Here is a 13,379-nt window from a genome sequence, read left to right on the forward strand (position 1 = left end):
ATCTTTGAAAACCAATAACAAGATTTTTTTCTCAGCGGGTGCCTCGCCGAGTGACAACACCCGGAAGAGACAATACGCTTACGATACCTACTGTAGTCTGTACTGTATGGGATTTATGTAATAATAACACAGAGAAATGTTAGTGTGCACATACAAATAGTGCAAGTTAATACAAATAAAATAGAAATAGTGCTAGAAGAGTCTATGTAGGGCAAATCTGGTTTGTTTACTAAAATAACAGGTATTTTGCATTACATTGCTAAAATAAAGTAATTGATATACACTGATAATCTTATAAATGCTTTGTTTATTCATTTGTGTGTTTCATTTTTTTCTTTCTATGAAATATTTAACCTGAGATTGGAAAAATAGGTTTAATTCAAGTGCACCACCTGATTTTAAATGTATAGTAATCACACACACGCACACACACACACACACACACACACACACACACACACACACACACACACACACACACACACACACACACCTCTATAATAAACATATATTGTAGTTTTGAACAAGTATGTTAATAAATAAATACTTGTAGGCCTATGCTATCCCAAACAAACAAACACGACAAGATTGGGGATTGTCTCTCGTGTGATTTAAAAAGAGAAAAAGATACACAAATTGACCCAATCTGCAGTCACTGGGTCACACAAACCTCCCTCCCCCCTCTCTGCCCCTGCAGGGGCTGCACAACATATCTGATGCTCGGTGGTGCAAGATGTGTGCAATCAACCGTGCAGGATGTTATAATCATCAGAGCCAGATGAAGGGACAAATATATAAAGTCACTCAGCAGAAATAACTGTCAGTGCAAAATCCGCACGCGAGACATCTGGCGGGGCAGTTTTAGGGTTAGAAAGAATAGAATGTTGTGTGTTATTACAAGGCGTTTAATTGCCAATATATAGATTTCACATGTCCGGAAGTGTGAACATGTTTCCTTCTAAGTAAAAGCGTAAATATTATAGGGACATTTAAAGACAACAATGACGATTTTAGGAGATAACATCGAGTATAATATAAACATATTTTCAATAAACTACACAACTGTATAACGTTATTTCTGTTTACTGCTGAAACCCCCCCATCCGGGTCTGTCACCGTCGTTGCTGCCTCGTGATGTTGGGAACCAAATCATAACCATGGAAACAGGGAAACCCAGCACGTGCGTCACACCTGAGCAATGGTAACCAGCCTTACTCACCTTCCTGTTTTTACTGCTGTCGGCCCCCATCACTGTGACAGGACATCAGCACTGCAAAACTCGTCCGGACACCTCACATTTTGCTGCGCTCCTCCATCGTAGCCATTAAACAGTTTCGTGCACAACAGTTTCAGCTTTAAAAAAAACAGACAAATATACTCTTTATCACGTTTCAGCAGGTAAACTCGCTGCCGGTGTACAATGTGATAGATATGGCGACATAACAAGGTAATCCTCTGTAGGGGCACCGTAATCGCAAATCCGCCCACATCTCTGCCATCCAATGAGACTGCGACCTGGTGAGTTCAGCTCCCTCTGCTGCTGTAACCAGACCATCGATTCCACATACAAGGGACAATTTATATTATCGTTTACATTATTTGCATAGCAGACCTCATGGAGTTTGTTTGTTTGCATGGAACAAACAATTGCATGCATCAATACAACTATAAATGGATTGTGTAGTAGTAATTCTGTAGTCATCAACCTCTCTTCAATTTGCGTGTTCTATAAATAAACCAGTGCATGCATAATTTTTGCTGCCCCACTAAATGCTAAGTGCAAACACCAAAGGTAAAGAAATGCATGTTTGTACTGATTTATGAGCTTCAACGGAAGGAGCAGGAGATGTATAGAACTTTACAATGTCATAGTAATACTGTACCATAATGGTAAATCTTACAAGTGACATTTAATATTCTCCAATTGATGAAGATTAACCAAAAAATAAAATATATGAGATCTAGCCATCTTCTAAATGATCAAAATATATGGACATAACACTGCAAACATCAAACCCCATTTCTGAGTGACATGAAGTAAAAACAAAATCCAAACCAAGATGATAGCCCAAGTGCATTTTATTTGGGACTACGAACAAAAAAAGCAAACAGTGCCATCCATACATTTTACTTTCACATATCTGTTAATGTGTGGTCATTTCTACAAAATAACCCAAACTGTTGAGCTTTAAATAAACAAGTAGAAAAGGGTTTTGTGAATCCATGTGGGGGCGTTCAGGGTCTAAGGGGCATCAGCTGCACTCAGCTTCAGTCATCCTCATCGAAGTCCTTCCTGCCACCCTGGGGGGGTTTGGGTCCCCCTGCTGGTTTGGCCATGATGATCTGGAAGAAGAAAAGAAGGTTTTAGTCAGTCTCTCTCTACCAGCTGGAAATCTAGAGCACAGATCCACGCAGCAGGATGAAGGCTCTGGAGCAAGCAGGTTCACAGATAGTTCAACTAAAACATTCGTGTTAAACAGGAGTGAGCATGGGAAGAAAGCCCGAAATAAATATAACAATTATTTGCTTGGATTTATATGCTTAAATAACAATGCAGGTTATATTTTAAAGTGAAAAGCAGATTTAAATCCTTAAGGCTGCCCAGCAGGACCATCTATAGTGGTGAAATATTGATCATCTCAGTTTTTCTAAGGAACAAAATGTGCCAACATGGGATAATGCTTTTCAAACGAAAGGTAAAACAAATTAAAGATTAAATCTCCATTCAGTTATTAATCAAAGAATTAAGGAGTCTGTACTGGAGCAGAAACCAATGATCATCATAGCCTGGGGTTTTCTTGAATTTAAAATATTCTTAGTTGGTTATTGAAAAAGTGGGCTGGACCTTCCGGCTTCAGGTTTGTTTACTGAGTAGTGATTGAAAAATGCCCACCAGGCAACACAGCCACATTACCATCTCGAGCCCTTCATCTCTTACCTGTTACCTTTTTATTAAATGACATTAAGTTACATGCAACATTTTCAAATCACTTCGACTGCAATATACATATGTAATGAGTGCATGCAGCATGCCATCACACCATACTGTTTAGTGCAAGTGATTTAGTTCGCCGTCAGTGACACACTTTATATTAAAAACACCCTTGAGGTGGCTGAATGCTGCAGCTCAACATTTCCTTGCAAGTAGTTCTGTATCACACTCGTTAGTAGTGACAGGCACAAAAACATCTCAAACTTCAGTTTCCTGTGAGCGAGTGAGTTAGAGAAATAAAATCACACACGCAATCCAGGACCTACTGACGGAGGTTGTGTGTTCGCCCTCTAATGGTGAGTTTCAAAATTATCAGGTGCTTCGTCCCACTCGTCCTTGTCCCAATGGCCTCTCTGTTTTGGAGTTTTGGGTCCCCCTGCAGGCTTAGCCATGATGATCTGCATCGCACATATCAACTAACATCAACTACCTGGTGGAGACTCATCATTCACAAAGGCTTGCACAGTAACACTTCATCTGCTGAGTTTAAGAAAATGCTTAGCTTTACGTCTAACTGTAAACAAATAAATACAACTGAATAGAAGTCATCTGCCATGCGAGTATGTACACCTGATAAAACAAGGTCAAGTCTGGATTCTTTGTAAAGAAACACAAATAAATATGAATTGCAGCACAGCACTCCAGTTGTTGTGTTGCACCTGTTTCTGCTTAGTTTAACTATTCAAAACATAGTTAAAAAACATGGTGAAATAAAACCCTAAAAGTATTAAGACAGTGAATACATTTGTAAATATGGATGAAGCAGAATGTGATTAAGTTGAATTTAAAGTATTTCCGTTTTTTTTTTTTTAAATCATCCGCAAGTATTTGTACACACCTGGTCCACTCTCAGTACTGTGATGGCAGCGTTGGTAGCCAGTTTGACGCCCCAGTGTTTGACCAGGTAAGGCTCCAGGATGCCAGCCTCAAGCATGTCCTTCACAGCGGGGCCTTCTCCCTGAAGACAACATCACATCATCAATACCATGACGGTTCAATAAATCCCCAACAATGTATGAATCACCAGACTCCGAGACCGTTCCATCCCACAGGCCATAGGAATGTTAAACACCTGAACTTTTGAAAGAACATACATAACATTCATCTGTTTGCAACTCACTTATATCATATATATCAATTACTGTATATAGACTATTCTGCACAGTTTCTATCATATCATTTTATTTACTTGCACTATTTTATCCATTTTATTGTGTTGCACTGTTGGAGGAGCCTGTGGCCTGAGACGTTCATTGTCATAACTATACTAGCTAAACACACACGGCAATAAAGGCCTGGAATCATCCTCTGTCAATAGAACAAGTGAACATTTGCTTGGTTAGATTTCTTGAAATAAGAAGGGATATTTAGTTAAATCATTTTGAACTATATTTGACCAGAATCAGGAAATGTTTTGTTACAAAATAAGCCGCAAATGCTCAAAAGTTCTGTTTTCTGATGAATATGTAAAAAAAGATGTTTCATCTGAGATACAACTCAAAATAAGATTAGAGTTTTTGTAGCGTAGGGCGCCTTTTTTAACATCATGTGTCAATGCTTAAACATGGCAAAATAAACAAAGACTTGGATGATGAGCAGGTCAATTCTTCATTTTCAATATTTGTTCTGAGTAATGTACAGACACACACCTCAATGTCAAAGCCGACGTTTTTGTTCCCCTCGTGATGTGCAGAGTACAGTTTAGAGAGGAGCTCGCTCCCCTTCACTCCAGAGTTCTCAGCCAGCGACCGCGGCACAGCCTCGAAGGCTTCAGCAAACTTCTTGATGGCGTACTGTTCCAGACCCGGGCAGGACTACAGGAGAGAAGAAAAGGTCATGGGTATGCAATGCATCAGCAAGTCAGGCAGTAAAGAGAAACGAGGCATTCATCTGAACGTGGTGCACTTCCATTTATGGACTTAAATGTTTGTACCTCTCCATATTCAGTGATTCGTTTGGCGAGCTCGATCTCAGTGGCTCCAGCTCCAGGGATCAGACGCTTGTCCTAGAAACGGGGAAAGACAGAAACTTTAGCAGCTGTGCCGGCCACAGAGTAAATGGAAATACATGCTGAGTTAACCTTACTCCGAGGCATCAATATTCTTGAAAACACATGTTGTGTTTAAATATTTAAAGTCCTTCAAATACATTTTGAAGAGATCCTCGTCAATGTGTCACGCTTGTATCTTTCTTTGCCAATAAAAAAAAGATAGTCCTTCATTGGTATTTTCTTATTACTCACATTGCGACATTTGCACATAGGTTTATTGGTTTGACTTACCCTGATCAGAACCTTGAAGGTGTTGACTCCATCATCGACAGCCCTCTCAATGTCGTCCATCAGGTTGTCGGTGGAGCCTCTGATCACCACCGTTGAGATGACACCATCCTCTTTCTCTGTTCAACACAATCAAGAACAAACACAATGAGCCTTCAACTCATAGGGAGCAAGGAACAGATTTAAAATAAAGACTCCCAAAGAAAAGGCGTACCGTGTTTGAAGACCACCACCTGAGTGTCCCCCACCTCTGACAGGTAAACGCTGTCACAGTGACCCATCTCATCTGGAGTTGGCGCCGTCTAACAGAGCAGAACAGAAGCGTTATAGAGATATCATTGACTTGTGATGGTTTCTGTCTGAATGAAACCTGATGGCACTCACCATCCTGGGCAGTGCTACAGCTCCCACTGTCTTGCACAACCTCCTGAGGTCCCACTTGGAGTTCAGCCTGGTCGGGGAAGAAGGGGGAGTTATGACTCGGAAGTGATAAAAGTATAGTCATACTATCCAATCTCCATTATATTTCACAGTTATTTGGACGTTTCTCTTCTGGTTCTTACCTGACCACCATGAGGTCGTACTTGTTGGCGTAGTGAAGCGCCATGTCAGCCACTTTTCCCCCGGTTACCACCACGTTGGCACCAGCTTCCTTGATGGCCTTCACCTGAGCCTCCATCATTTCCTCCTCTCCCTTACTGAACTCCATGAGCTCCTTTGCATTATTGATTAGCACTGTGCCCTGAGAGACAAACAAAGACCATTGTTGGCACCCGAGAACAGACCATCTTTAGAGCCCATTTGTTCCACAGCAGTCACTTTGACTTTTCAGGGTAAGAAGAGCCCAACTGTTACTAGGATCGTTTATAACACTTTGCACAATATCATGACCCTGAAACTGAAGCTGCTAAATGATATTTGGCCATTATATTATTTATATTTAAGCTTCTCTCGCTTTGACATGCCAAAAATACATTTAGATATTAAATACCAGATCAAGTGGAGATCACATCCATAAAACTAGTCAAGCTGACCCTGCAGCCCGTGCAGACTGGAGTCCAATGTATTACTTTTCCCAGTACATTGACTACAGGTCTTGACGTCCTCTACAGTGGACATACTGTAACATTTAAAAATGTAATAAAATGTAAAAAAGTTTAAATTGAAAGATGTTTTTTTTTTTACCCTAAATAGGTAGGGAATCAAATAAAATAAATATTGGAAAACATTTATTTTCCCCCTCGGTTCCCAGGAGGATATAGTCAATTCTTTATTTCAATAGCTAATATTTCAATAGAAACCCTGCATATGTTGGAGGGATTCAGATTAGTTTAAAAGCATCAAAGAGATACTGGAGTCTTCCTCACCTTGGTCTCTGTCACCATGCAGTCGAAGGGGCAGGAGTAGACGGCGAGCTTGGCGTCTTTAACTGATGTTACATCTCCCTCCGCTTCCTTCTTGAAAACCATGCCATGTAGCACGGTGGAAGATGTCACTCCAGAGCCCTGAAAACACCAGACATTGATTTAGAGCCAAACAAAAAACACAGCAAAAAAAACCAAATACTTTTAAAAGGATAATGCTGCTTACCAAAATCTTGCATACTCTGACACCATCAACATTGAAATTGCCGGACTCTGGGAAGATGGACACTGAAACACAACCCAGTAAGGAAAAGAAAGTTAAAGAAATACAGAATGAATACTTACATTAACCTGTTAAGCCCTGAGCCTGTTTGTCAGGTCTCAGGCTCGAAAATGACATTCCCAGAACAAATGACCATATCTTCCCTTCTAAAAGGGGTCAATTAATCATCTTTTTTCTCAAAGCAATGATAAACCTGTGAGTTGGATGTAGAAGTGTCAGAATCAATATAGATGCTTTTATTTTAAAGTAAATTCAGATTGAACATCCATCCATCCATCCATCCATCCATCCATCCATCCATCCATCTTCTCCCGCTTATCCGTGGTCGGGTCGCGGGGGTAGCAGTTCCAGCAGAGAGCCCCAAACTTTCTTTTCCCTGGCCACATCAACCAGCTCTGACTGGGGGATCCCAAGGCGCTCCCAGGCCAGCGAAGAGATATAATCCCTCCACCTGGTCCTAGGTCTACCCCTTGGTCTCTTCCCAGCTGGACGTGCCTGGAACACCTCCCTAGGGAGGCGCCCAGGTGGCATCCTAACTAGGTGCCCGAACCACCTCAACTGGCTCCTTTCGACGCGAAGGAGGAGCGGCTCAACTCCGAGTCCCTCCCTGATGACCGAACTTCTCACCTTATCCCTAAGGGAGACACCAGCCACCCTGCGGAGAAAACCCATCTTGGCCGCTTGTATCCGCGGCAGATTGAACATAGTAAATAAATATGTAAATTATAGTGTCTGTCCAAAAAGAAAAAAATACTTGGTGAAAACCACCCTTGGATGATGGGATCGGAGACTAAAAGCTTTAGGAATCCAAACTATAACACATAATAAGTACCCTGTATCAAGATTGATGCAAAACAAGTTCAATTTGACCTTTTTAGAGAGATTTAGAAGAAAAAAAACACTTCTGGGGTCATTTGGGTGGATTTGCCATATATCTGACCCCCCTTGGTCGATTTTGATGATAGACATCTCTTTTTAACCGTTGGAGCAAATGGAATCGAGGGGAAGTTCCTAAAAATCCATCTAAACATTACCCATTGGTGAACGAGTGCTGCGCAGCCAGAATGCCCCGTAACCGGAAGCTGCGATGCACTCTGGTGGCAATCATTAGCAGCGAATATGAAATCTCCATTTTTGACATAAAAATGGAATGATGGATTATCAGTAATCATTTCAAAGTGACAAAGACACATTGGATTAACCTTCAGCCGAGTTTTTATCGTTTTAATGCCATTGAACACGACTTTTGATCAGAATAACAGCTAAGGTGAGACGATCTCCCCTGAATGCTCCGTAAAGCTACATGTTGTGATGTCTGTGTTTGCTTCCCCTGTCGCGAGTTCTGATCGCTCAGTGATGATACCAATACCTATAGAATCTGTGGAATCTCAGCTTTAATCAGATATCTTGTATGTGCGATTACGATCAGTAATAAGGGTATTTTTACCTTGAGTTATGTGCCAAGTGTGTTTGCATTTTTTCGCTCAGGGCTCATTTAGACGCTTCTTGTGAGACTTGTGCTTTGTTTCGGTAAAAATGGTTCATATCTTCAGTTAGCTGAGTTTCTAACCGTTAAGTGAGAATGACACATTAATAGGTTTTTAAAAATATTAAGAAGCCCTGAGATGCAGTTTCGTGATAAAACTACCCGCCGGACCCGAATTAGGGTCCTCTCGGTAAGTATTAATAAATATCTTTGAGGAGTTCTGTATTGATGACTCACCACAGGCCTGGGCGATGAGGTTGGCGAGGAAGTCTTCATTACCGTACTGTTTGCTCATGACTGCTGTGCGGATAAGAGCCGTTGCCTCCTTAATATCATGGAGATTCTCGGCTTTGGAACATACGCAGTCGGCCATGATGCCCAGAGTCTTTTTACACGCCATCTCATAGCCGTCAATCACCTGTTTCACAGAGGGAAGAAGACACTGAGCAAAAAGCAGCAATCCATTTCTTTAGGATCCAGAAAGAAAGTGTCTTTACCATTAACCTTAAAGAGCCTGTGACACAGGTTTCCCCCATCATCCAAACCCATCAATTTGAGTAAATATTGTCCCCTTGAAAATCTTTACTGAACTGATTTTGGATATTTGTACTTTGATAACCATTAATCTGCCCTTCAATGTTGACCATTTTCTGGATCTTCTCGGGGATTCTTCAAGTCCCGCCAAATTATGTGTGACGTCATTGCGGGCACAGCGCTCCAGCTGCACCGTTCAGGATCCCAGCATCTGCATGTAAACGCACGATGGCGCACACAGCAGCAAGCTCAGACAGCGATGACAGTTTAATTTTGAACGTGTCTGAGAGCTCATATGAGGCTGAAGGATCGCTTTATGTTGTATCTGTTAGAAGTTTAAGAATTAGGTGCGTCAATATGGGCGATCATATGGTCATGTAGCCAGTGGTGGACTGAAAATCATCCCGGGACTCTCGACCGGCCCACTTCGGTACCGCTAGTAAATTGTCAACGAGGGGAGTGGGGGATGTGCTAGTGACTTATCCGACCGGCCCACTTCGTTACCGGCCCATCGGGATTCGTCCCGATGGCCAGTCCGCCACTGCATCCAGCCCAGCCCACGTAAACTGTCAACGGGGGAGCCTCGCTGCGGGGAAACGGTGGACCTAGTGTCCCGATCGGAGTGGGAATAATAATAATAATCCGTGCATTTTATCCATTAATTTCCCCAACATTGTGGTAAAAAAAAAAACACAGGTTTAATCCATGTTGGTGTACTACAACTACAAAAAGCATCAGTTTGTTTTCTCATCAGGAAATGCAGACCGGCTCAAACAAACGATTTTTAAAATCATCTTCACCACGATCATTTATGTTTATGTTCGCCGAATTGACATGAAAGCACTGACAAATATGAATATACTGTAGTCAACTTCATTAAAATGTTATTAACGTGCCTAAACTCAGTAACTCACAATTTCTACGCATAACACACTTTGTCCTCTCGCCGCACAGTGAAGCGTTCCCGCATTGACGTCACTTCCGGCTTCCCCCAAAACTTCAAAATGAGTCGAAGGAATTTCCCCGCGATGTTCGAAATTATTGATATTTATCGGAACGGTATCGCAATTTCTTTTTTAAACTGACGGTTCGAGATGACTAGTAGCCCAATATTTCATTGCACAACAGTTGTTGGGAGGCTGTCACAGGCTCTTTAAACAAATCAGCATGATATTTATTTATGTATTGCAGTTTCTTAAAATGATGCCTTCAAATGTTTTCATTTCTCAGTCCAAAACCCAATATTTCTTTGTTAAATATGATGTAAGCAAAACATATAACAAAATATTGGAGAGGTTGGAAGCAGAACTTTCTGATTGCATGCAAAACTACTTAAATGACCAGAATTGATGATCAAATACTTGGATATAGTTTTCCTGCACATTTTTTTTTATTACCTCTGACACTGACAGGCCCATTCTGAGCAGCTCTTCAGCGAGCTCAAGCAGAGCTCCTGCAAACACCAGGACAAAGTTTGTACCATCTCCAACCTCCTGCTCCTGCATGTGGGATGCCATCACAACCATTTTAGCGGCTGGATGCTGAACCTATTAAAAAGAAAAAGTACAAGAATTAGATTTGGTGATTAATGGGGCAAACACGCAAAGTAAAAAAAGCACAAAGAATAATTGTTCACACTATGGTTAAAACTGTTATTAAAAAAGAGTAACCAAATACTGTTACTACAAAAGGAGTATTATTAATATTATGTAAACAGTTACATTTCCTCATTAATCATTCCTGTATTTGTTGCATATGTTAGGCATCGTTACCTCAAGCTCTCTGAGGATCGTTGCAGCGTCATTGGTGACAAACAGCTTCTCCAAGTGGTTGATGACCATTTTGTTCATACCTATAAATCAGAATCAAGTTAATTGTCAGGTACGTTTATACACACAAGGAACTTCATTTGGTGTATGGTGGTGCAGACATTAACAATCTCAGAATATAAGTTGTAAGAGTAGGTCAAAAATATATAATGATTATAAACTTTAAAAAAGTATGTTTAAGAAACTACTAGGATTAAAAAAAGAATTAAGACAAGTATTTACACCCAAACTAAATATACAAAAAAACGGTACTTGTGGGCTATCCATCGCCACTTTTTTTTTTTAAGACTCTCTAAATACGCACTTTTGTTCAGACTCTCTAAATAACCCTAACCCCTAGGATTAATGCTTGTTATTTTGAGGAGGAGCCAGCTACCCGCTATTAAAAAGTGGCGACAGATAACCCAATACCTAAAAAAACTTATGAATATAGGACAAACTACAGTGTATTCTATTTTAAATGTGAAGGGCTGTGCAAACGTGTGCACAATATTATCAGAGAGCTGAACATGAACCGCTTTAGTTTATTTCTAAGTTTGAACTTAGATTTTAAACATATTTTCTCTTGGGTGTGAGCTTACCGTTTGGCCCATAGGCGGTGCGTGTGGTCTGAGAGAGCTCCTTGCAGGCTCTGATGTTGCGGTACACAGCCTCCTCAAGCCCGGAGTAGTGCTGCGTTGGAGAACAAAGTAACTCAATTATGGTGATTTATAGAAGCAGGTGCATTGCATATACATGCATTGTAATAAGCTAGTTAAACGGCATGGTCGGTTTTAGGCGTTTTTTTTAGAGGAACTTCTTGAACAGGGAATATATGAAAAGTAGCATTTTGGCTAACTATAGCATATTTTATGCCATGTCATGAATTGGTCGTTTTAAAAAAAATGTAAATCATCTCAAATAATCGCAACGTATGATGTCTGAGAAATAATACTTGTTTTGCATTTTCAATTAAACCGTATGTAAAATAATGCGTGTAAGAGTAACGGGTCGGCTCTATCAGAATTATTTTAATAGGGAATAAACAGTATCAAGAACTTGGACAACATGAAAAACCCATGTGTAATGTGGTTAGTATGTTTAATTTCGTTATCAAAATAAATAATATAAAGCGAACTCGAGACAGTAAAACATCAGCATCTCTGAGACAGGCGATGTGACGATGTAAGACTAAGAGAGCTAGCTAACGGCTAAATGGGTGTGACTGCTCTTCAATTGTCAATTATAATTGCAACAACACTGCAGACATATACATCATGTTTAATAGCTAAAAGGGAGAGTACAAAAAAGACACAGCCTTTAGTTCGTAGCAGCCCAGGGTGCAGTAGCTCTACGCGGCCTGGCATCCTTCTAGAAGTCTCCCCACATGACTGTGAATGGGCATGCTAACACTAGCTAGGCTATATAGCATGCTAGTTCAAAACCGCACTCAAAACATACCAAACTCCTCCAACAATATCATTTAAACTCACCTTGGCACCATCCTTTAACATTTGGGCAAAGCCCGGAGCTTTGGGGACGTGAAGAGCCATTTTGTGATGTTTATCAGCCCAGGTATCTTGAAGAAGTTAGCCGCGGCGTGGGTTCAGCTCCTGATACAAAGCCGGAGAGACAGAGGAGGAGCGACTACAGCGAGGCGTGGGCTGCAGACGGGGAGCAGCGAGAGACAAACTGAACGATGCGCGTTTCACCTGCAGCGACCACCACACAGTGGAGCTGTTGGCTTTATACCAGTAGTTGCATTGCTAAATCTAAAGCAAACCCTCAGAAATCTCATAATTGATTTTCTTAATTTTCAATATAGGCGTCGCTAAAAGGGCGTGTGCAATCTGGAGGACTGTTTACACTGTTGGGTGTATTTCTGGTAACCCAAGTGGCACAATTTGGACCTGCGACACGTTTAATATGAGTTATAATTGAATAGAAAGTGGCTTTTAGCTATAGTCTGGCCTATATAGCATCTCTTCTCTTTTTGAGAATAATGTATTTTTATGCATGCTCCATAAAGATATATAATAATAATAAAACTATTTTCTATGCATTTTTATGCATGAAATTGACGGCACTATTTATGTTGCTGTAGTACTGTACATTGGTCCTTTGGAACATTATATCTATACATTGCTCAATATAATCAAATGTTATGTTCTAACAGTTAATAAATTAAATTGACTTATTGCTATTAATTGATTGTAAGAAGAGGAAATTCAATATTTACTCTGCTGGGTCATGTTTATTTTACTGAAAGAATCTTTTTTTTTTTTTAAAAAGGGCTTTGTGAAATATACTTAATTTTACTTAGGGAACATTTAGCGAACTGAATCTAGAATACAATTAAAAACCATTTTATACCATCTCACCCAATTTCAAAATATACATTGGACTCATATTTAAAATACAATGGCATAACAAATAGTATCCTAGTGTCATGCTGCACTTAAAAGAACGTACAATCCTATACAATTGTGAGTTTGATTTTAAAAGGATGTTGAATCAAAACCTTTGACATAAACACTGATTATGACTGACAAGAACACCACTCGCCCCACACTTTGATTTTAGAAAATTAATTTGTGTTGCAATAACAATAACAAAAAAGACAAGACAATTAGG

General features: G+C 40.3%; 1 protein-coding gene across 3 annotated transcripts; it reads right to left on the reverse strand.

Moving 5' to 3' along the window:
* Positions 1-2,061: 2,061 nt before the first annotated feature.
* cct8 (chaperonin containing TCP1, subunit 8 (theta)) lies at positions 2,062-12,452 on the reverse strand. Of its 3 annotated transcripts, none has more exons than XM_034201102.1 (16): positions 12,239-12,452; positions 11,348-11,438; positions 10,710-10,789; positions 10,335-10,484; positions 8,641-8,821; positions 6,861-6,922; positions 6,638-6,775; positions 5,834-6,012; positions 5,655-5,721; positions 5,485-5,572; positions 5,274-5,389; positions 4,926-4,997; positions 4,642-4,806; positions 3,831-3,950; positions 3,263-3,390; positions 2,062-2,343 (listed from the first exon to the last, which is right to left on the reverse strand). In XM_034201102.1, the coding sequence occupies exons 1-15, from the start codon at positions 12,296-12,298 to the stop codon at positions 3,283-3,285; spliced, it is 1,677 nt and encodes a 558-aa protein (XP_034056993.1). In that variant the 5' UTR covers positions 12,299-12,452; the 3' UTR covers positions 2,062-2,343; positions 3,263-3,282. The 3 variants fall into 3 exon arrangements, with proteins under 3 accessions (XP_034056993.1, XP_034056991.1, XP_034057003.1); XM_034201100.1 differs by having other exon boundaries at positions 3,259-3,390; XM_034201112.1 differs by lacking the exon at positions 3,263-3,390.
* Between the last annotated feature and the right edge of the window lie 927 nt (positions 12,453-13,379).

Source organism: Gymnodraco acuticeps, unplaced genomic scaffold (genome assembly GCF_902827175.1).
Source record: "Gymnodraco acuticeps unplaced genomic scaffold, fGymAcu1.1, whole genome shotgun sequence".
In the NCBI taxonomy this organism is placed as follows: Eukaryota; Metazoa; Chordata; class Actinopteri; order Perciformes; family Bathydraconidae; genus Gymnodraco; species Gymnodraco acuticeps.